Genomic DNA, 22,200 nt, shown 5'->3' with positions numbered 1-22,200 from the left:
TATCCATATTCATAAAGGATACCCACACCTCCAGGTTGGTGGCAACGCACTAAGCTTCGGAAACCATCCAGGTGCAACTAACCATAGGCAAAACTGCTCTACAAATTGTAGCATGCTACAGGCCACCCTCTCAAACTCAGGAACCCCACACAGCCTTCCTGAAGACACTGGAGGGTATAAATGTATCTCCAAACACCATCATATTGGGTGACTTCAACTACCCGAATATAGACTGGGAACATTACTCAAGCCCTAACTTTCTAGCCCAACGGTTCCTGGAGTTCATAAATTCAAATGCCATGGAACAGCTAGTCACTGTTCCCACGAGAGGAGAAAATATACTAGATTTCATTGTCACAAACATGGGGACAAAATGCTCCACACCGGAAGTATATCCCTCATTGGTGAGATCTGATCATAAACTAATCTCACTGGAAATCCACATCCCGCCCCCACCCCAAACAAAAAAGACCATAGTGAAGAACTTCTCTAAAGCAAACTTCACACTACTCAAGACTGGTGTGGTATCCTTCAAGGCCCCTGAGCCAAAGGAAACCACAACCCAAGCTGCGGAAGCCCTTACAAATGCCTTCTATGAACACCTCCAGGACTGCATGGATCAGGCAATCCCAAATAAAACCAAGACTCTTTCCACAAAGGGCAAACATCCAGTCTGGTGGACCCCAGCCATTAACAAACTTTACAATAAGAGGAGAAAGCTATTACATGATAGAACAAAATCCATAAAAGGGAAGTCACCCCTGATCATTATTAGTAAAAAATACGAGCACTCATAAAATCAACTAAGGCCAATTTTGAGAGAAAAATTGCCATGGATTCAAAGGACAATCATAAGGCCTTTTCAGCTATGTTAGGAACCTGGGTGGAAACTCCCAGATATGCTCAGAATTAGTCCAAAATGATACAAAAATCACTGAACCCACAGACATTGCCAACATACTGGCAGACAGGTTCAGTGCAAACTTCACCCCCTCTCCCCCCCTAAAGGAGAGATAACTATCCCAGCCGAGTGTAGCCTCCCGGACATCTCAAATGTGCAGGTGAAAGCTGCTCTCTCTAAAGCTAAAAACACAGCATCAATGGGACCGGATGGTGTCCCCAGCTGTGTGCTACACGAGCTAAATGAGGAATTAAACCCGCACATAAGGCAGCTGTTTAATCTCAGCCTTACCACAGGATACGTGCCCAAGGAGTGGCGTACGGCAACTGTGGTCCCACTCCACAAAGGCGGCGCCTCTACGGACCCTAGTAATTACCGCCCCATAAGCTTAACAAGTCTAGTCTGCAAAGCTATGGAGAGGATCATAATGGAGCTCATAAACAAAGATATAGGGGACTTGCAGACATTGGACCCGACCCAGTTTGGCTTTGTCAAGGGAAGATCATGCCTTTTGAACTTGGTCGACTTCTTCAAAACAGTCACCAAGGCCATTGATGAGGGAAAGGCAGTCCATACAGCCTACCTTGACCTTGCAAAGGCTTTCGACACAATACCCCACTCGGGTATTGTAGAAAAACTTACCAGCTTAAATGTAAACCCATATGTCACAAGATGGGTTGCAAACTGGCTTAAGGACAGAACCCACAGGGTTAGAGTTGCTGGCGCTGTGTCAGACTCCAAGCCGGTCACAAGTGGTGTCCCACAGGGCTCGGTCCTTGGCCCCCTATTGTTTGGCATCTACTTCTCAGAAGTACAGGCCAACATGGGAGGACTTTGGCTGACAAAGTTTGCAGGCGACTGCAAACTGGGCGCCATAGTGGAAAGTGCATCGGACACGGATATCCTTCAGAAGGGACTCACGGAAACAGATAGCTGGTGCCAGAGCCATGGCCTGAAGTTAAACGCCAAAAATGTATAGTCATACCCTTCGGGAAAAACAAGGTAACCCCAAGCTACCATATAGGTGGCAATCCACTAAGCACAGAAGAGGTTATCAGGGACCTGGGGACCCAGGTTGACAGTGGCCTTTCTTTTGACACTCACATTGCTAAAGTGGTTAGAAAGACCTTCTACATTGCCCACCTGATCATGAAGGGATTCACATCCAGATCTAGTGAGGTCATTGTTCCCTGTACTCTTCACTTATCAGACCAATGATCGAGTACAATGCCCCATTCGGGATGTATCTCACCCGACATCTGCAGCAATTGGAGAGACCCCAAAAGTTCCTCACCAAAAGGATAAAGGGACTCCAAAATCTGTCATATGCTGCCAGATTGAAGAAACTCCAGCTCTATTCAGTCGCATACCATCTGCTCAGAGGTGACATGTGCCTGACATACAAGGCCATGTCCAACCCGGAATTAATGGACATGCTCCACCTCAAAAAATCCAAATCCACCAAAACCACTAGAGCAAGCGACTTAAACCTTAGCACGGATATAAATAGGATGTGCTGGAGGGATAGATTTATCACTCAGAGACTCCCTATGCTGTTGAATAAAATCCCAGTCCATGTGAGGCAGAGCACCTCGCTGACTCTGTTCAAGAGAAATCTAGACCTGTGGATGGGAGATCGTAGGTTTACCCCGGGAATCATATCTGTGTCACTGCTGGACAGAGGCACAACAAACTAATGGGCACAGTATTTTTTCATATAAGGGGTGGCGTAAGCCACAAAAATTTGGGCTAGGCTTATAAATGCCTTAGGGCAGATAGCCTAGTATAAACCTATGAACCTATGAACCTATGAACCTAAACAACGCGCTAGAGTTTTCTATGCAGGCATAAGCCTAAACCAAACAAAGGACTAAGTTTTATTTATTTATTTATTTTGCTCTACCATAATTTTTCCTTCTCCTGGGGTGCATATACCTTTAGCTGCTATAACCAAGACACCTTTATTTTCTCGGGTTTGAGAGTCAAGCTTAACCATCGTCAAAGGCCACCTACACTTAAGGACTGGCACTAATTGCCCCAAGCGGGAGAACTGCAGGACACTCCTGCTGCAGCATCATACTCAGAGCTTCAACTTAGGTACTTTTGTTATGGCCTACCAACTTTTCCACCTCTGGGTCAATATGCAGGCCACAAGGTGGGGCCTGCAACTGCATCACTATGGACATGTAAGCTGAACCCTGGATATGGTGCAACCAAGATGCTAAATAATTCAAGTACATGCCACAATTCTGCACCACTGATGACTGCCAAATGTCCATCTGAAAACAGTATAATGGTAATGGTCAATGGATTTTACTGCATTCCTATGCTCCCTTGACATAACTAAGGTGGCTCTGGACACTCACTCCTCCATCCTGCAGGGCCCTCCAGTGCCCAGGGTACTATGTTGAACTGAGGTCTGTATGGTCATAGCCAAGGTTTCATCCTTCTACACTAAATGGGGTTTAGCTGTAGAAGTCTGCCCCACATCATAACCCCCAAAATCAATCTTTCAAACTGAACCAGCACAAGTGGAGCAGCTCAGCTTCTGTGATCACTAATGCATGATGAAAAAGGCAAAAAAAAAACAAGACACTTTTGGAAAATAAGAAAGCTCCTTCCTACCTGACCCCAATATTATAATCCTCAGACAGCCAGCATATATCTGCCAACTCACCTCCCTCCACCTATGCTAACTTTCTCCTGCTTTTTTTTTTCAGGTGGAAGGAAACAGGATTTCCTTACAGGTAAATATCAGAAACAAGAGCAACCCAGTAGCTCCAGCAAGGAGCTATTTAAACCTGTCATGTGGCCCCTCTGCCTCCACTCTTGCTTTCCAAACATTATATTCCTCTTATTTACTTAACTATTTATAATCTATCCACCTACCTATGTATATTGTCTATTTATATATCTATCCACCTATCCATGTATACTGTCTATTTATACATCTATCCATCTACCTATCTATACTGTCTATTTATACATATGTCCACCTACCCATCTACACACTGTCTGTTTATATAGCTATGTACCTATGTATCTATACTTTCTATTTATACATCTATCCATCTACCTATTTATACTATTTATACATCTATCCACCTACCTGTATATACCATCTGTTTATACATCTATCCACCTACCTATATGTACTATTCCTACATCTATCTAACTACCTATGTATACTGTCTATTTATAAATCTATCCACCTACATATGTATACTATTTATACATCTATCCACTTATGTATACTATCTATTCATACATCTATCCACCTACCTATGTATACTGTCTATTTATAAATCTATCCATCTACCTATTTATACTATTTCTACATCTAACCACCTACCTATGTATACTGTTGATTTATACATCTATCCCCCTACCTATGTATACTGTCTGTTTGTACATCTATCCACCTATCTATACTATTTATACATCTATCCCCCACCTATCTATAATGCCTATTTATACATCTATCCACCTACCTATGTATACCGTCTGTTTATACATCTATCCACCTACCTATGTATACTGTCTGCTTATACATATATCCATCTACCTATCTATACTATTTATGTATCTATTCGCCTACCTGTATATAATCTATTTATACATCTAGCTACCTACCTATATGTACTATTCCTACATCTATCCACCTACCTATGTACACTGTATATTTATAAATCTATCCACCTACATATGTATACTATTTATACATCTATCCACCTATGTATACTATCTATTTATACATCTATCTACCTATCTATGTACACATGGTTAGAATTGCTGGAGCCATGTCAGACTCCAAACTAGTTACAATTGGTGTCCCACAAGGCTCAGTCCTGGGACCTCTCTTGTTCGGTATATATTTCTCGGAGGTACAGGCCAACACGGAAGGACTGTGGCTGACCAAGTTCGCAGATGACTGCAAACTGGGCGCCATAATCGACTCTCCAGCCGACACAAGCATCCTCCAAAAGGGCCTCATAGAAACAGACAACTGGGGCTAGAGCCATGGCCTCAAGCTAAATGCCAAAAAGTGTATAGTCATCCCCTTTGGCAAAAACAAAGTGCCCACAAATTACCACATAGGTGGTAATCCATTAAGTACAGAAGAGGTAATTAGGGACATGGGGACCCAAGTTGATAGCAATCTCTCATTTGACAACCACGTGGCCAAAGTGGTTAGAAAAACATTTTATATAGCCCACCTAATCATGAAGGGGTTCACATCTAGATCAGGGGAGGTCATCATGCCTCTTTACTCATCCCTCATCAGGCCCATAATTGAGTACAATGCCCCTTTTGGGATGTACCTTACCAGACACCTGCAGCAACTGGAAAGACCCCAAAAGTACCTCACCAAGAGGATCAAAGGGCTCAAACAGCTGGTTAAAGAAACTCCAGCTATACTCAGTGGCATACCGCCTGTTCAGAGGCGATCTGTGCCTGACGTATAAAGCCATGTCCAACCCGGAATAGAAAATCCAAATCCCATCGAGCTATGCGCTCGAGAGACTTGAACCTCAGCAATGAAATAAATAGGACATGCTGGAGGGACAGATTCATAACCCAGAGGCTCCCTTCACTCTGGAATAAAATCCCAGTCCAGGTTAGGCAGAGTCCCTCATTGACTCTCTTCAAGAGGAATCTTGATGAGTGGATGGGAGATCATAGGTTTACCCCGGGTATCACTTCTGTGTCACTGTTAGACAGAGGCACAGTATACTAACCTCGAAAAAGGGCATAGCAAAATAAATTTAAAATGGGTGGTGAAAGCCAAACGCATTCTGGCTAGGCTTATAAATGCCCTAAGGCAGATAGCCTAGTATGAACCTATGAACCTATGAACCTATGAACCTATACTGTCTATTTATATATCTATGTACCTATGTATCTATACTTTCTAGTTATACATCTATCAATTTACCTATCTATATTATTTATACATCTATCCACCTACCTGTATATACTGTCTATTTATACATCTATCCACCTACCTGTATGTACTATTCCTACATCTATCCACCTACTTATGTATACTGTCTATAAATCTATCCACCTACATATGTATACTATTCATACATCTATCCACCTATGTACACTGTCTATTTATACCTCTATCCACCTACCTATCTATACTATCTATTCATACATCTCTCCACCTACCTATGTATACTATTTATAAATCTATCCATCTACCTATTTATACTATTTCTACATCTAACCACCTACCTATGTATACTGTTGATTTATACATCTATCCCCCTACCTATGTATACTGTCTGTTTGTACATCTATCCATCTATCTATACTATTTATACATCTATCCCCCTACCTATCTATAATGCCTATTTATACATCAATCCACCTACCTATGTATACTGTCTGTTTATAATCTATCCACCTACCTATGTATACTGTATATTTATAAATCTATCCACCTACATATGTATACTATTTATACATCTATCCACCTATGTATACTATCTATGTATACATCTATTTACCTCTCTATGTACACTCTCTATTTATACATCTATCCATCTACCATCTGTACTGTCTATTTATACATATGTCTACCTACCCATCTATGCTGTCTATTTATATATCTATGTACCTATGTAGCTATACTTTCTAGTTATACATCTACCCATTTACCTATCTATATTATTTATACATCTATCCACTTACCTGTATATACTATCTATTTATACATCTATCCACCTACCTGTATGTACTATTCCTACATCTATCCACCTACCTATCTATACTGTCTGTATCTACCTACCTATTTATTTATGCATCTACCTAATGGTTTACTGGGTAGAAGGACTGGTCATCAGTCCCTTTTCATCATAACTGGGGCTGACGTCTAAGCACGTACAGATCACAATTATTAAAACAGGTACAATGCACAGTACAAATTAAGGAACTCATGGTGGTGTTTGCAACATAATTACAATGCATGGCATATTTAAAGAACACATTGGTGGAATATTCTGTGCATCAGAATAATACAGTTAACAGTCATGTAAAAAAACAAAAGTGAAAACTAAAGATAAGTAATAAATTCTTCAAGTTAGAATTAAAGGTGCAAGTTAAAACTAAAATTAAGTAACATGGGATTAATGAGTTAAGACCATTACAACAATGCACATTGTAAACTAAAGTTAATGTGGCAATGTATATTTTTAGAACATGAATATATTGCTACAAAAAATCTACACAAAATGAGTGTGCGATGCAGGCCATTATTAACCAGTGTTCCTTTGGTAAGGGTATTAATATTCTGTGGAAAGGTGCTCTTTTAATTTGGTTTTAACTCTTTTGCAAGTCCAGTTCTTAAGAATGTCAAATGAAATCTGATTCTAACAGGCTAATCAAATCCACAAAAGTGACCATTTGACCAATGACCAATCTAAACAAGGGTCTGGTCAGCAGAGAGTTTTGAAGCTAAGTAAGGTACTTTTTTTGGTTAATTAAGTTACATATAATGGTGACTAACAGAAGGGTACCTCAATCAATCACTAGAAGACAGAGTGACTTTCTGTAGAGGGCAGTAGTTGGTTCAGGGGTCAACTAAAAAATGAACCTGCATATAGTACAGTTGTGTAAGATATTACCATAACAGTAGTTGTCCTACTTCTCACTGTTTTATTCTAGGGATATCCTGTCAAGGATAGCCTAACAACCAGCCTGTATACCAATGCATTTACACATTCCTGGCACTGTACATCAGATGTATATATTACACCAGTGATGGCAAACCTATGACATGTGTGTCAAAGGTGGCACATCACAATGTTTTGGGTGACACACCAGCATTTACCAACACAAGTTACCAAAGAAACTGAATGAACAAAAATACAAGAAACATGTGACCCTGCACTTATTTATTAAAACTCAGCAAAAAAATGGCATTAATTGATGTTAATCAAATCAAATGCAATGTGTTCCATATTTTTTCAGTTCAATTCAAAATTACTATTAAAAGTAGGGTAATTTTTTGGTGCACTATTTAAAGCCAATTATCAGTGTGCCTATTGTTTTCCTTATAGCACGTCACTGATTTTTCTTTTACTTTTATAATATAGCAGCACACACGATTGGACTGAATTTTCTTAAATAAATGAACAATAACATGTCCAACTAGTAGGGGAAACAGCAGGAGATAAGGATGTAAGAGAAAACCCTCCTCCAGCCAGACGTACAGCAACAGAAAATAAAAGCAGGCAGAAGGGAGGGACCAAATAGTACAACAGTGAGAAGTAGGACATCTACTGTTATGATAAGATCTTGCACAACTGTACCATGTCCTTCCTTATCACTGTAGAAGTATTCTTTATTCTTGGGAGTGTACAAAAGCTACTGGAAAATATGGAAAGAGGCAGGCAGAAAAGAGCTTTCTACTAACCCATGAAGGGTAGCCCTGGCAAATCCTGCCATCGCTCTGGAAATGACATCCAGCTTATAATGCTTGATAAAAGTGTAGACAGAAGGCTAGGTAGGAGCTTCTAAGATGGATCTAGCATCTAGACCTTTGGAAAAAGCAACAGAAGAGGCTACTGCCCTGGTAGAATGAGCATGAACAGAAGCTGCTTGCCATGAAAAATATAACAAAAGGATATGTCCTTAGAGATCTAGGAGGAGAAGATTTGCTTAGAGATTGCCAAACCCAGTTTCTTGCATGAAAGGAAACAGAATCTTGCACAGATTTTCTGATGCACTTTGTATTACCCAAGTAATATTTGAGCTGCCTATGTAAATCCAAGGTGTGTAGTACCTTCTCACTAGCAGACTGTGGAGAAGGGGAAAAAGGAGAGAAGATGAATAGACTAATTCAAAAACAAATCATTAACCACTTTGGGCATAAAAAAAGATTAGTATGAAGAGACACTCTGCCCATTTTAAAACACAAAAAGGAGGAACCGCCATTAGGGCATGGAGTTCAGAAACACTCTTGGCAGACATAAGAGCCACCAACATTACAGTTTTCCAAATAGAATGCTGCAGGGAACAAGAAAAGACAGGCTCAAAAGGGGACTGAGTTAATTTTTTAAGAACAAAATTAAGGTCCCAAGAAGGAGGAATACACTTTCTTGGAGACTTGATATAAAGGATGCCTTTTAGGGATTGTCTGACTTCAAAACTAGAAGCCAAATGTAGACTCAAAAGCAGACAGGCAGAAATGGCTGATGACACAAATAATAAAGGACTGTAGGAACCTCTGCAGAAAACCATCCTGGTCAGGCTTGAGACATTAAATAGAAAATCTCTTCCATTTAGCCATATAGGACTTTCAAGTAGTGGGTTTTCTGGCTTCCTGCAAACTTCGAAGCACTTCCTCAGAAAAGATGGTGGCTGAGAGGAATCAAAACCCTATTACCCAGTGTCAGCTGAAGTATAGACCAGTGAGGGTGAATGAGAGACCTCTTGTCTTGTGTGAGATCCAGCATGTGAGATAGCTTGCGATGAATGTCCCTGGCTAGGTGAAAGAGAAGGGGGAACTAGAGATGTCTGGGAAAAAGGGAGTCACAAGCATGATTTTGTGTGTTTCCCACATGATTTTGTGAAAGACGCTGGGAAATACAGGAAGAGAAAGATAGGTATACAGGAACATCCCCTTCCAAGAAAAAGACATGGCTTACACTTTCCAAGCCAGTGGACTTGGAACTCTGGAACAGAACCAAGGAACTTGTCTGTATAGAAGATAAGCAAAAATATCTACTTGAGGAGTACCCCATCAATGGACAATGTCCAGAAACACCTCTCTTTAAAGCATCTATTTCACGAGAATGTGTCCTGGACCTGCTCAAAGAGTTTGCCACTAGATTGTACTCTAAAGGGATGTAAACCACCTGAAGAACTAAGTGATGGTGGGCTGCAAAATATCAAACCTAAAGAGCCAGCCTGTGAAGAAGGTAACATTTTGTGCCCCCTTCTTGTTGATGTACCACATGATTGTGTACTGTCCACATAAACCTTTACATGTCCTAAAACCCAAAGGAAGTGAAAGTTCTGAAGAGCTACGGTTAGAGTCATCACCTCTTTGATACTGATATAGTCAGACATCTTCTGATGGGACCAAAGACCCTGAACTTTCATTTTGTTTGAGGAAAATCCCCAACCTCAGTCAGAAGCATCTGTGTACTGCTCTTCAGTAGGAAGGTAACCTCTTGAAAAGGCAGACATGGATTTAGGGAGAGCTGCTGAATCCACCAGCAGAGTTCGAGTTTGATACTGGGTAAAAAGAGGGACTTGAAACTCCACAGGGTGGCAGTTCTGGAGCCAAACAGTCTTGAGATTCCACTGAAATTTCCTCATGTTGAGTTTGACAAGAGGAACCATGGGAATGGTGGATGCCATGAACCTCAGGGCTCAGAGAAATTCCTTTGCTGGAATAAGAAGAAGAGACTGGAAGTAAGCAGTCAAATAGAGCGTCTTGGGAGGCAGTAGAGAAACCAACACTGGGATTTTCTGACTATTGCAACTCAAAAACACTTGGTCCTGAGGAGGAGTCAATACAGACTTTTTGATACTAAGGGTCAATCCCACAGTGTATATAACAGAAGCATAGCGGAGTGAAGATTTTGAAGCAGGAGCTGCTGCTGAAAGGGGGCTTGAATAAAAAGGTCATCCAAAAAAGACAATATCTGAATTCCCTGAAGTCTGCACAAAGCTACTACAGGGGCCAGATGTTTGGTAAATACTCTTGGAACTATAGAAAGACTAACAGGCAAAGTAATATGGAGGTATGAGTTCTTCATATCCATGGAGACAAGAAAAGCTTGAGGAAGCAAATGTTGGAAAAGAGTCTGAAGAGAAAGCATCCTGAAAGAAGGAACCTTGAAAAAAGTGTTGAGATAGAACAGGTCTAAAATGAGCCTCTGTGGCCCCTCCTTACTTGGGACCAGAAAAATTCTGGAATAAAAACCTGATTCTTGATTAGACAAAGGAACAGGCAGTATTGTTCCTTGTTCCAGCAGATCTTGCAGGACTAGAGGAAAATGAGGAGGTTATCAAGGAGGAAGATGAAGAAGGCCAAAAAAATGGAGGGGACTTCCAAGCCATAGAATAACTGTGTTGGATGATGTTGAGAATCCAGGTGTCTGTGGTTATCTGTTGCCAAACAGGGAAGAAAATGATTAAGCTTGAGAGACAGAGGTATACGGTGAGGAACAGAGGAGGCTGGATGTCAGAGAGAAGCAGATTTATCAGGAAAAGAAGTTTTTTGGCCTTTGCAGCTCTGTGTGGGTTTATATGGGAAAATCCTTAGATTCTAACTCCTTAGCTTAGAAGCACTCTTACTTCTAGCAAGCTGTCTTAGCTGCCTACAGACTATAGAAGATATTGCCTCTGGAACTTGGGTACAGGAGAGACAAAAATTTGACTGAGGTCCTGCATAACCTTCCCCTTATCCTGCAGGTTTTAATCAATTCTGCAGCAGCAGTGCCAAAAAAGATTCTGATTGTCTAAGGGAATATCTAAATGTTTGGCCTTAATGTCCTCAGGTAAAGCCTGCAAGCACAACCAAGAAAGTTAAGCTATCCTCATCAGGATATCCCAAGAGTAAGGAATACTGCAATAGTGATAAGGAAGGACATCTTATTCACTGTGTTGATAGAAGGTGTGCACTGGTGACAGAGTACAGGACAATAGCAGGAAGCCTTTGGTCTGTTTTGGTTAAAGCAATCTAACTTATCTTACTGTATGTGTGCACTCAATAACCTAAACATACACCTCTCTTCAATCCATCTATAAATCCTTCTAACTGTGCTCCCTTGTTTAACCACTGTTGTTAGCAGAAAAGAGAAGCCTGAAGTTACTTAAAATAGACAAACAGCTTCAATGGAAATAGACATATATTTAACAGCAGCCAAATTGAATAATTTCACAAAACTAAATAAGACACACATGTAAGAGGTCAGGACTGGAAAGGTTCAGACTACACCCATAAATTAGACATACTGCTCAAAGTCTCAGCTGAAGGTGCCACAGGCCATATAAGGACACATAAACCATCAATTATCAAAACCAGACTGATGGAAACCCCTGCTCAAAGGGGAGTAAGCTGATAATGAAACATGGCTTTTTGCAATTGGAGAAGATGGCCCTTAGATATATGCCCCTCTTGCAGCTGGAACTCATATGTTACAGTTTAGATTAACTGTGACATTGGTTTAAAGGGTTCCCTGTAGAGCAGAGGGTCCTCAGTTCTCATTTGCACAACTCATAGTCTAGGTATACACAAGATCTTAAGGGACAATGGGACAAAATCCTAAAGAAGGGTCTGTGGTTTATGAACTATGGTTTGAGTCTTCCCAAACCAGAGCTCTTCTCCACATCTTTCAGACTGCTTAGTAATAATTCATCTGGGCTGCTATTAAAAGCATGGCTGCAGCAATTTCTTCCAGTAAGTTGTGTACCTATAGAAGCAAGCACTCGTTTTCTTATCCATCAAAGTTCCACCTAATCCATTAAGTCATGTCTTTCATTGAGTACATATTTTGGTTAGCCATCAAAAATCTACTTTTACTTTTCAGTTACCTCTTGACCAACAAAACATTTCAGGAAAGGAAGCCAGAATGGAAATGGTTGGATAACAGCGTCAACAAACAAATGCAATGCATCTATACTTATCTTACATGCATATACAATGCAATACCATGAAAGATTTTGGAATTATGGGTTGACTATTAGCCAACAAGTGAATGAAAAGTGTGTGTGTGTGTGTGGGGGGGGCTCTACAGTTGCAAGACAGCAGCTAAAGCTACAAAATTAAGACACATCTTACTTGTTAATTGATCTGTTAACTTCAAAGAGTACACGAGTTCTACTAGTTAATCAGTTAAACAATTTAAAAAGTAATCCCATGAAATAAAAGTGTTGGTAGCCCTGAACAAAGCAAACAGAATAAGTACAAGGAAAGCTAAGATATACATAAATCAGCACACTGAAAACTAAGTTATACAGAAGTCTAAGACATTTCCAAATGCATAGTGCCTTATTACAATTTCTCTGTTCAGTGCAATGCATAATCTTACCTGCTCATACTCTGAAGTACCAGGATATAACTGACAGCCCATAAATATTTCAGCGGCAATACAGCCAAGAGACCACATATCTACAGCCTCCCAGTAAGGCAGCCCGAGCATCACTTCTGGAGCTCTACAACATATAAAATAGTAGAAGGGTAAGTCAGACCTTCTGAATAAACAATTATCATTGCTGTTTCTCAACTTTCTAATCAAGGGTTTAAAAGGCTTACAGAAATGATATAATGTCTGTGTGATAGGCTATTGCTAAAAGAAATGGAATAAAGCAGAAACTCATCAGTACAGACTCAAAGTTCAGCTTTTCAGTAAATGTGACCAGAAAACACTCCCTCATTGATCTCATCTCAACAGCCTAGACACAAGTTACATCACAATTCACTCACCCTCATTAAATGGTCATTGTTGCATCAATGTTTCCATTCTATGCCCAGTTCCCAAATCAAAAACAAGTTATATACTCACCATAACAATGCATCTGTGTTGCCTCTCTTCATTCTTCCTCACATACCTCTCAAGTGTACCTCATTACGAGGAACGTACCTCATTCAGGGTCTTAAAAGTTTATGTTCCTCGAAGTTCCTCAAAGTTCCACACTGAAAGACTGTGTCACACATTCAGTGTTAGGAATTTTTTTAAGTGAAATCCATTGTAAATAGAAATGAATCATATTAATTCATTAAAAGATCTTCTGTATAAGTAAAACCAGCATATTTTAACCATGCTATGACCTTCCTAGATGAAGTTGATAGTAAGCCATTAGTATGTGGTTCACATTTTGCCCATTTGTTCCACATTATTAGGGCTAGTGTTCCCCATTTTGGACATGGAAGGTTGAGAGCTATGCTTCCTCAACTGATGGCATTAACTTTGTAGCTTAAGTTTCTCCCCTTACCTATGATCCTTCCTTAGCCTGGATTACTTCAGATCGAGTTTGACCTCTAGTCAGCCTACCATCTTGCACCACAACAATGTACCTAATAAATGGCACACTCCAAATTAAATTGCATTTCAGTCAGAAGGAAGAGGAAGACTGGAGATCATTCAGCAAGGCAGGCAGGAATCACTCCTCAGGACTTACTTGAAGCTCAAATGAAAATCTTCCAGAGCTGGAAGGGGGGTGGAGGGGGGGAGGTTAAGGAAGGATGAAAAGAGACAACACAGATGTATCATTATGGTGAGTACATAACTTTTGTATCTGATATTATCTTTTTGTCCATTCCTCAACTATTGGAGAGAGTCACAGCTACAGAATACCCTTGGTAGTGCTTAAGGAAGGATATTTTGGAGTACAGCGGAGCCAAACTCTGCCCTGTCCATAGACAGGATGTCCAGTATGCAATAAAGGTATGAGCATTTCAGATCAAGTGGCAGCTACACAAATGTCATTTACGGAAGCTCTAGACCAGAAAGCTGATGATATGGCCACAGACCTAGTGGAATGAGCCATAGGAGGTTTAGGTAGTATTAACCCTTTATTCTAATAAACAAAGGAAAAGCAATCAGTGATTTATCTGGATACAAACAATTGGTCTGATGTCCTGAAATCTTTAGTCCTAAGGAGTCAGAATCTAAGCTGTCTGTGTACATTCAGCTGATGTAGCATGTATTCTCTCTTGTTGGAAAACCTTAGAAAGAAAACAGGTAGACTGATGGACTGGTTGATAGCCGTCTCCAACAACACCTTAGGTAGGAAAGAAGAGTTAGTCTGAATGGACACCCTATCCTTATGAAAAAACAGATAAGGCAGCTGGGAAGAGAGTGGTTGGAGTTCTGATACTTGACTAGCTGATGTAGCTGCAACCAGAAAAATGGTTTTCCAAGACAAACATTTTAAATCCACCTTAGCAGAGGGCTTAAAGTGGGGCTATGTCAAAGCATGAAGTACTTTCAACAAACTACTCAAACTCTATTTTTACCTCAAAACCCAACTCATTAGCTGCAGTGATATACACCCAAACCCAGGCCCACAAAATCTAGAAGCCCCAACCCTCAACCGCAATGATACCCCACTCCACCAAGACAAATCCTTTCTCCTCATTTTAAATTTAAATGTCAGAAGTATAGCAAACAAAGTCCACGACCTTCATGCACTACTCTCCTTATATCAACCTGAGATAGTCATACTAACAGAGACTTGGCTTAAACCAGGCAACCACAACAATGAAATCACCCCACTAGATTACAATATAATTCGTTGTGATAGAATAGGTAAAAAAAGGGGGGTTGTTGCTATGGAGTATAAATCTCACCTCATCTTTTAGAAAGTAGACATAACAACCCCAGACCTCAATAAAGTTGAACTCACTCTAACAAAGCTAAAACGTAATGATAGTAAACACATCGACATCATAGGATGCTACATCCCTCCAGGCAACAATATCCCCATTACAGAAAAACTCCTAGAATGGATATCTAACTCCCGCCCCAGGAAAGCATAGTATTACAAGACCTTAATACTGACTGGCAAAACTGTTCCAGTCATAACCCACTCCCATATTAACCTACATGGCCTAACCCAACTCATCACTTCCCCCAAAAGAACAGACAAGAGAACCAAACATCAATCTACTCTAGACTGGATACTCGTAACCCACCCATCACTGATATCCCCAGCAGGGTGTCTACCAGACGCCCTGAGTGACCACCAAGCCACATTCTTACTCAGATCAAAATCACCACAACTGACCCAAATGTATACACACCTAATTAGAAACAAAAAAAAAACACTTTAACCGCTCCAACTTTGTAAACGACCTAAAAATGTGCAACTGGACCGCCCCCCCCAAAAACCTACCTCTTGATGAAGCTGTACTATATTTCAATACTACCTTCTTAAACACCCTTAACCATCATGCTCCCTCCAGAACAACAAGAATTAAAACTAAATATGCCCCCTGGTTAATCCCAGACACAAAATCCCTCCTCAAAATAAGAAAAAAGGCCTGGACCAACTACCTCAACAGTAAATCCCAAATGAACAAACAAATATACGTTGAACTATGTAACTAAGCCAAAAAAACTCACCAAAACAGACAAAACATCTTATTACCAAAAGTTACAGGATAAGCACAGGAACAACCCACAAAAATTATGGGCAGCAATTAACTCTATTCAACAACCAGGTAAAACAACTACCCCAACCCCAAAAATAGATAACCAAGAAGACACCCCCACTCAATTTAATACTTTACAGAAACTATCCAAACCCTTGCAAACAACCAAACCTATGACAACATCCCCACCCCTGCAAATTCACCTCTCCACCCCCAACTAACAATTGCTCCAAGTTCAACTTCCACCCAGAACCAACCAAATCCATTGAAAAACTATGCCGCAAGCTCAAACCAATGTCTCTAGCCGCAAATAAATTACCCGCTGAATACCTCCACCTGGCTGCAGAAGCCATATCATATCCTGTCTCCATCCTAATTAACAGATCCATCTCCAAGTGTATAGTAACCAAGCTATGGAAAATATCACATATTATCCCTCTACATAAAGGGGGAACCTCCCTGGAACTCAATAACTACCACCCTATAGCCATACTAACCCCTTTATCTAAAATTTTACAGAGGGTAATACACAAGCAGCTAATGAAATATCTCCTAGAAAATAATCAAATAGCAACACAACAACATGGCTTTAGACCCTTCCATAGCACCTCCACCACACTAACAGAATTCACCAACATTGTCAATACTCACAGAAACAACGGACTCCTTGTATCTGCCACCTTCCTTGACTTGTTCAAAGCATTCAATATGGTTAACCACAATAAACTCCTTCTTTCACTAGCAACTCTATACCTTACCATCCCTGCCATCTCCTGGTTCAAAAACTACCTAGAGGGAAGGAAACAAGCTGTTATGTGGAAAAAACAACTCTCCCCCTCCCTACCAGTCTCCCTAGGAGTACTCCACGGCTCCATCCTGGGGCCACTTCTTTTTACCCTCTTCACCAATCAGCTCCCAAACAGTATTCCTAAAGCCTCAATAGTGCAATATGCAGATGATACCACCATAATATGCGCAGCCAAATCAACTGACATCCTTCACTCCCTAACACAAGAATGCTTCTCCCTAGCAGAAACTTGGATTACAAACCAAAGGCTCATTCTGAACCCAAGTAAAACAAAGCTAGTACTCTTTAACTCCCACAGAGCCACACCTCCCACTGATTCTTTCTTCATCTCCTCCTTTAACAAGACCACAATCACCCCCACAAATCATACCAAACTCTTAGGGGTTGAAATAGATAATCACCTTAGATTTGACCTACATATTTCTATAACCATAAAAAGTACATAAAAAACTTGGCCTACTGTATCGCAATAAAAAAATTCTTCACCGACCACTCCAAAACTACAATAGCAAGGATTCACCTAACTATCCACCCTACTTTATGCCTCCCCCGTGGTTACAAATCTCTGCAAATCCAACATAAACAAACTTGATAGTTGTTATAATAAGATAGCCAAATTCACTACAACCTCTTCCATCAGAACATATCACTGTGAATGCCTAAAAAAACTCAGTTGGCTAGAACTACCACTACTATTTCAACTCAATCAGCTATCACTAGCCCACAAAATAATACATAACTGAAAACACCCCAGCCCTACAAAATCTTTTGCAACCCTATACAACCGCCAGGCCCTTGAGGTCTAGCACACAAAACCTCCTCAAAGTAACTAAATATAACAATGAAGCTGGTAAGTCTGTCTACAGCCACTGTATAGCAAAAACCTGGAACTCCCTTCCTGCCCACATAACTGACAACAAATCCCCATCACAGTTCAAGAAACTTGTTAAAACTCACTTTTTGAATAATCAACTGTGCTCCTGTATCCCCCCTGGCTAATGTCTCATTAGAACACTTCACCTAACGTTAGTAACTCTGCTAAGTCAAGCAATCATAGTACTGTATCCACTTAGGACTGTTAATCTACTGCTCATCCCATCGCTCCATAAGTTAGAGAAAACTACCCCAGCAATGTTGAGCTCTCCATATGCAACTAAAACCAGGAGAAGACATATTCAAATCAATTTGTTATCCTTCTCAACCAAAACCAGGCGAAGACATATAGTGAATCAATTTGTTATCCGTTTCAACTATAGTGAGCATCATCTGCTCTCTCTGAGCCTTATTCTGCATTTCTCTGCTTTTACTCTAATAGTAAATCTATCACAGAAATCCTAAACTTAGGAATACCTTCTAAAATGTAATATTATGTTATAGAGAACGAATGTATCCTATCTGTTAGTTAATATGTATGTCAAAGTCTCTTCTATGGAAATTGTATGTCAAAAGTCTGTACTTAAAACTATGTTTTGTAAAAAATTGTTCTCTTGGAGCTTTTTTCCCCGGGCCTCCACTGAAAATGGACTTGTAATCCAGTTGGACTCTCCCGGTCAACAAATGTAAAATAAAAATAAATACATTTTAAATCTCACACAGGAGTAGGGTCCTTAATAAGTGGAGAAAGTAAAAATGTACCTTTGAGAAACACCTTATATAACTTCAGTGATGGCAAGGAAGAATGGTTTTTGCCTGTGTAAAAACTAGAAATAGCAGCAAGTTGAACCTTAATTGCAGAACAACTAGGTCCACTATTGAAAATGGAGGAAAGAAAGTCAAGGATAGCTGAAACAGGTGTTGAAAATGGGTCTAATTGTCTCTGAAGAACCCTGTTGGAAAATCTCTTCCATTTGCTCTTATAAATCTTTCTAGCAGAATCTTTCTGGGAGGATTTAAGGATATGACGAACTGGGGGAGAAAGACTTATCTACCTAACCATCAATGGAAGTGGAGAAACCATTCGGTCAATATGAGGGTCAAAACATCCAGGCGACATATCCTTGATGGTGAGATAGAAAGTCCTGAGAAGTACCAACACCCAGACAGAGTATTAATATATGAGGCTAAAGGAAGGGAAACTATACTTGACTAGGCTAGAATGGGACAATTAGGATTACTTTACTGTTTTAATGAGATGATTTCGGAAGAAACTTGGGAATGAGAGGGGTGGGGGGAAAGCCATAAAGGAGACCAATGAGACCAATCATGAATCAGAAAGTCTCTCTGTGACCCCCACTGGAAGGATGAAGTACTCTCTGCACTTGGAATTGAGGGGAAAAGCAAAGAGGTCACAGCACGGTTGGCCCCATTGACAAAATATCTTTTCCACCACTAATAGGTTGAGAGATTGCGCGTGACTGAGTAAGATGGACCTGCTCAGTTTGTCTGACGGCACACTGGACTTTCCCAGAATAGGCTTTGCCAGCAGGAAGTAGCCAGAAGAGATCACCCACTGCTACACTATCAATGGTTCTTGATATAGGGGGTAGGATGAGGTTACATGCTGAATGTCTGAACAGTAACCATCCCTAGAGGGAGAAAATCTTGAAATGCTTGCAACACTAATAGGACTGCTCTCATTTCTAGGACACTGATGTGAAGATTGACCTCCAACCATGTACCTTGAACCGTCCTTCTCAAGTAATGCCCTCCCTTCTCTAGTTGGGATGCATCTGTAGTCACTGTGGCCTTGGGTACAGAAAGGATAAAAAGGTGGTCATGGGAAACTTCTTCTCTATGAATCCACCAGGCTATGAGTAAATTCTTGTAATCTGAAGAGGTGCAATCAGGGGGGGACTTCCTATTGACCACTGCACTACAAGTGTCCATTGCAGCACCCTCGCGTGAAACTTTGCTAAAGGTACCAGAATTATGAAAGCTGCCATAGACCCAAGAAGCTGAAAAAACTAACCTGGCTGGAGAGGAAGGAAGAGACAGAGAATGTGTGACTGCCTCTGCAAAGTGTTTAATATTGTCTGTGGTAATCTTTTGATCTGTAAAACTGCACCCAGATGAGCACCAATGAATTCCTGGACTTGAATGAGGGCAGCTGAGACTTCCTGTAATTCACTATAATGTCCAGTTGAAGACACAAATGGAGCAAGTACTTCCTGTCATGAATCAGTAGGGGCTTGGTAGGAGCAGAGAAGGGCCAGTCTTTGAGATATGGAAACATTCGGAATCCCAGCAGTCTTAAGTGAGCTGCGACCTATGCCATGCACTTAGTGAACAGCCTAGTGGCTGTGTGGAGACCAAAGAGCAAGACTCTGAATTGGTAATGCCTGGCTCTCAGCCAGAAGTATAGGTATCTACAGGAATGCATATCTATTTTGATGTGATAGTATGCATCCTGAAGATCTATACAGCACATCCAATTGTTCTTGCACAACAGTGACAGAATGGACTAAACCATGACCATCCATAACTTTGAGTGTTTGACAAAGTGATTCAAATTGCTGAGCTCCAAAATCAATCTTAGGTCCCCTTTTGGTTTGTCACTAAAAAGAATTTTGAATAAGCTCTGAATCCTTGTTGGTCTGGAGGGACCACTTGGATGAATCTTTTTGCCAGCAGTTTTTCTACTTGTATGGCTGCTGCTTTCCTCTGAGTGGAACATTGGGAATCCTTTTGGGCTGACTGGTAGGTTGAAGGGAAAATGGTATGTAATAACCCCTGGATATTATACTCTGCACCTAGGTATCTTTTGTAATGGCTGTCCAGGCTTCTGGGTGCAGGGATAACTGTCACCAGACTGTTTCCAGAGTGCAGCAGCTGGGCAACATTTCAAGAGTGTTGAAAGGGCTTTTTGGAGAATGGAACCCTGAAGACCTGGTGTTTCTGGCCTCCTCTGCCACATGGACAATGTCTGCTATTAGATCACCCCTGCTATGGGGAGATCTGTCTCCATAGGAGTCCCAGGAAGATCATTCCGACTTGTAGAGACACATCTTTCTACCTCCTCTCTGGTTCTGTGAAATAATACTCTAAGGGGTAAAAAAACATATCCCTGTGGCAATGTCTTCCCATCCAGTTCACTTCGGGACAGAATTTTCTTCACCTTAGGCCCAAACAAGGTGTCTTGAAGGGCTCCAAAAATTCAAAAAGGTACAATCCAAGCATACCTTTAAACCTGCAGCTCTCAAAGCTTCCTCTGAGGCTTGAGAAATCAGCCTCATGGAGGCATTTGGTAGGGAGTGAAGGATGGCCAGTTGTGAAGAAACCATCTTTTTGTCCTCCACAGACATGGACCCTGAGAGGGCACTAGAAAACTCCTTGATCAAGTTAATCTAAAATCTCGTAACATGTGCCAAATAGCTCAGCAACTTCAGGGCGAAAGTTAATGACACATAACCATCCTTCCCAAATCTGTCCAAAGGCCTAGACTCACTGTTCAAGGGATGGACAAAAGAAATCTGTTCACCAAGTTCTTTCTTAATAGCTGATGCTACTACCATAGCATCCACTAGGGGACCCTTCCTCTAATGGGCACAATACTATTGCACAGCAAAGTATTCTCATCTGGCTTCTTGGGGATAGGCTGTGTGACATCTAGATCTTTCCAAGCCCAGCAGGAAGGAAACAAGGTCTGCCATTTCATCTGTTAAACAGACTATCCAGGACATAGCTGAGCCAGTTCTGAATGCCTCAAGAAGCACGGACTCCTCCAGGGTGGGGGCAGAAGACTAGCTTACTTTCTGTTTCAAAATTTTGAGGATTTCACTAAAAGAGGCATTGTCAAGGGGTCATCTGGGGGACCACTACCCTTCATCAAAGTCAGTGTCTTCTGTCAAAGATTCCTGCAGGAAATCTAAGTGCCTCCTTTTGCATGTACACTTCCGAGGGGGCTGTCTGTCAAGGCTCAGAAGTGGGAGCAGATTTCTGGATGAAGAGTGCCTCTAGGTTTGACTGGGCTGGCTGCCCCAATTGGACAGGATGAAAAGACTGAGCATCCAAAGTAAACAGTTGTGGAGGGGGCAGACCCAAGGTGGGGAAAGATGTCTTGTCCACAGAGATTTAAAATGCTCTCTATACTACCTAAAAGGCAGGAGTCATGTGGGAACCAAGAACCGACCTGGTAGTTACTGAAACCTCCTGCCTAGGATGGATCAAAGCCAAGGTGTCCAGTGCCAAGGCTCCAAGGGGAAGGAACAGCTCAGAAGACAATGGAGTCAAACTCAACCCCTGGATCTGGCACCAATGCTATGGCTCTGAGATCCCTCTGGCTCTGACAGAATCAGGACCTTCTGGATCAGAAAATGTGTCTGAGTCAATGAAGGCCAGGCCTTATGATCTGGCACAGACAAAGTCAGAATTCTGGGGTCCGAAGACTCCAAAATCAAGTGATGGATCGAAGTAAGAGTCAAAAGTTAGGACTGG

General features: G+C 41.1%; 1 protein-coding gene across 1 annotated transcript in view; it reads right to left on the bottom strand.

Moving 5' to 3' along the window:
• Nucleotides 1-22,200, bottom strand: part of LOC122796856 (homeodomain-interacting protein kinase 2-like) — a 99,979-nt gene that overhangs the window by 59,267 nt on the left and 18,512 nt on the right. Inside the window, exon 2 of the mRNA XM_044065599.1 lies at nucleotides 12,955-13,078. Within this exon, the coding sequence (XP_043921534.1) occupies nucleotides 12,955-13,078 (124 nt within the window). The remainder of the gene's footprint in view (nucleotides 1-12,954; nucleotides 13,079-22,200) is intronic.

Source organism: Protopterus annectens, chromosome 3.part0 (genome assembly GCF_019279795.1).
Source record: "Protopterus annectens isolate FY-2018-M chromosome 3.part0, PAN1.0, whole genome shotgun sequence".
NCBI classification, from domain to species: domain Eukaryota; kingdom Metazoa; phylum Chordata; order Ceratodontiformes; family Protopteridae; genus Protopterus; species Protopterus annectens.
This window is presented reverse-complemented; position numbering and strand designations above follow the sequence as displayed.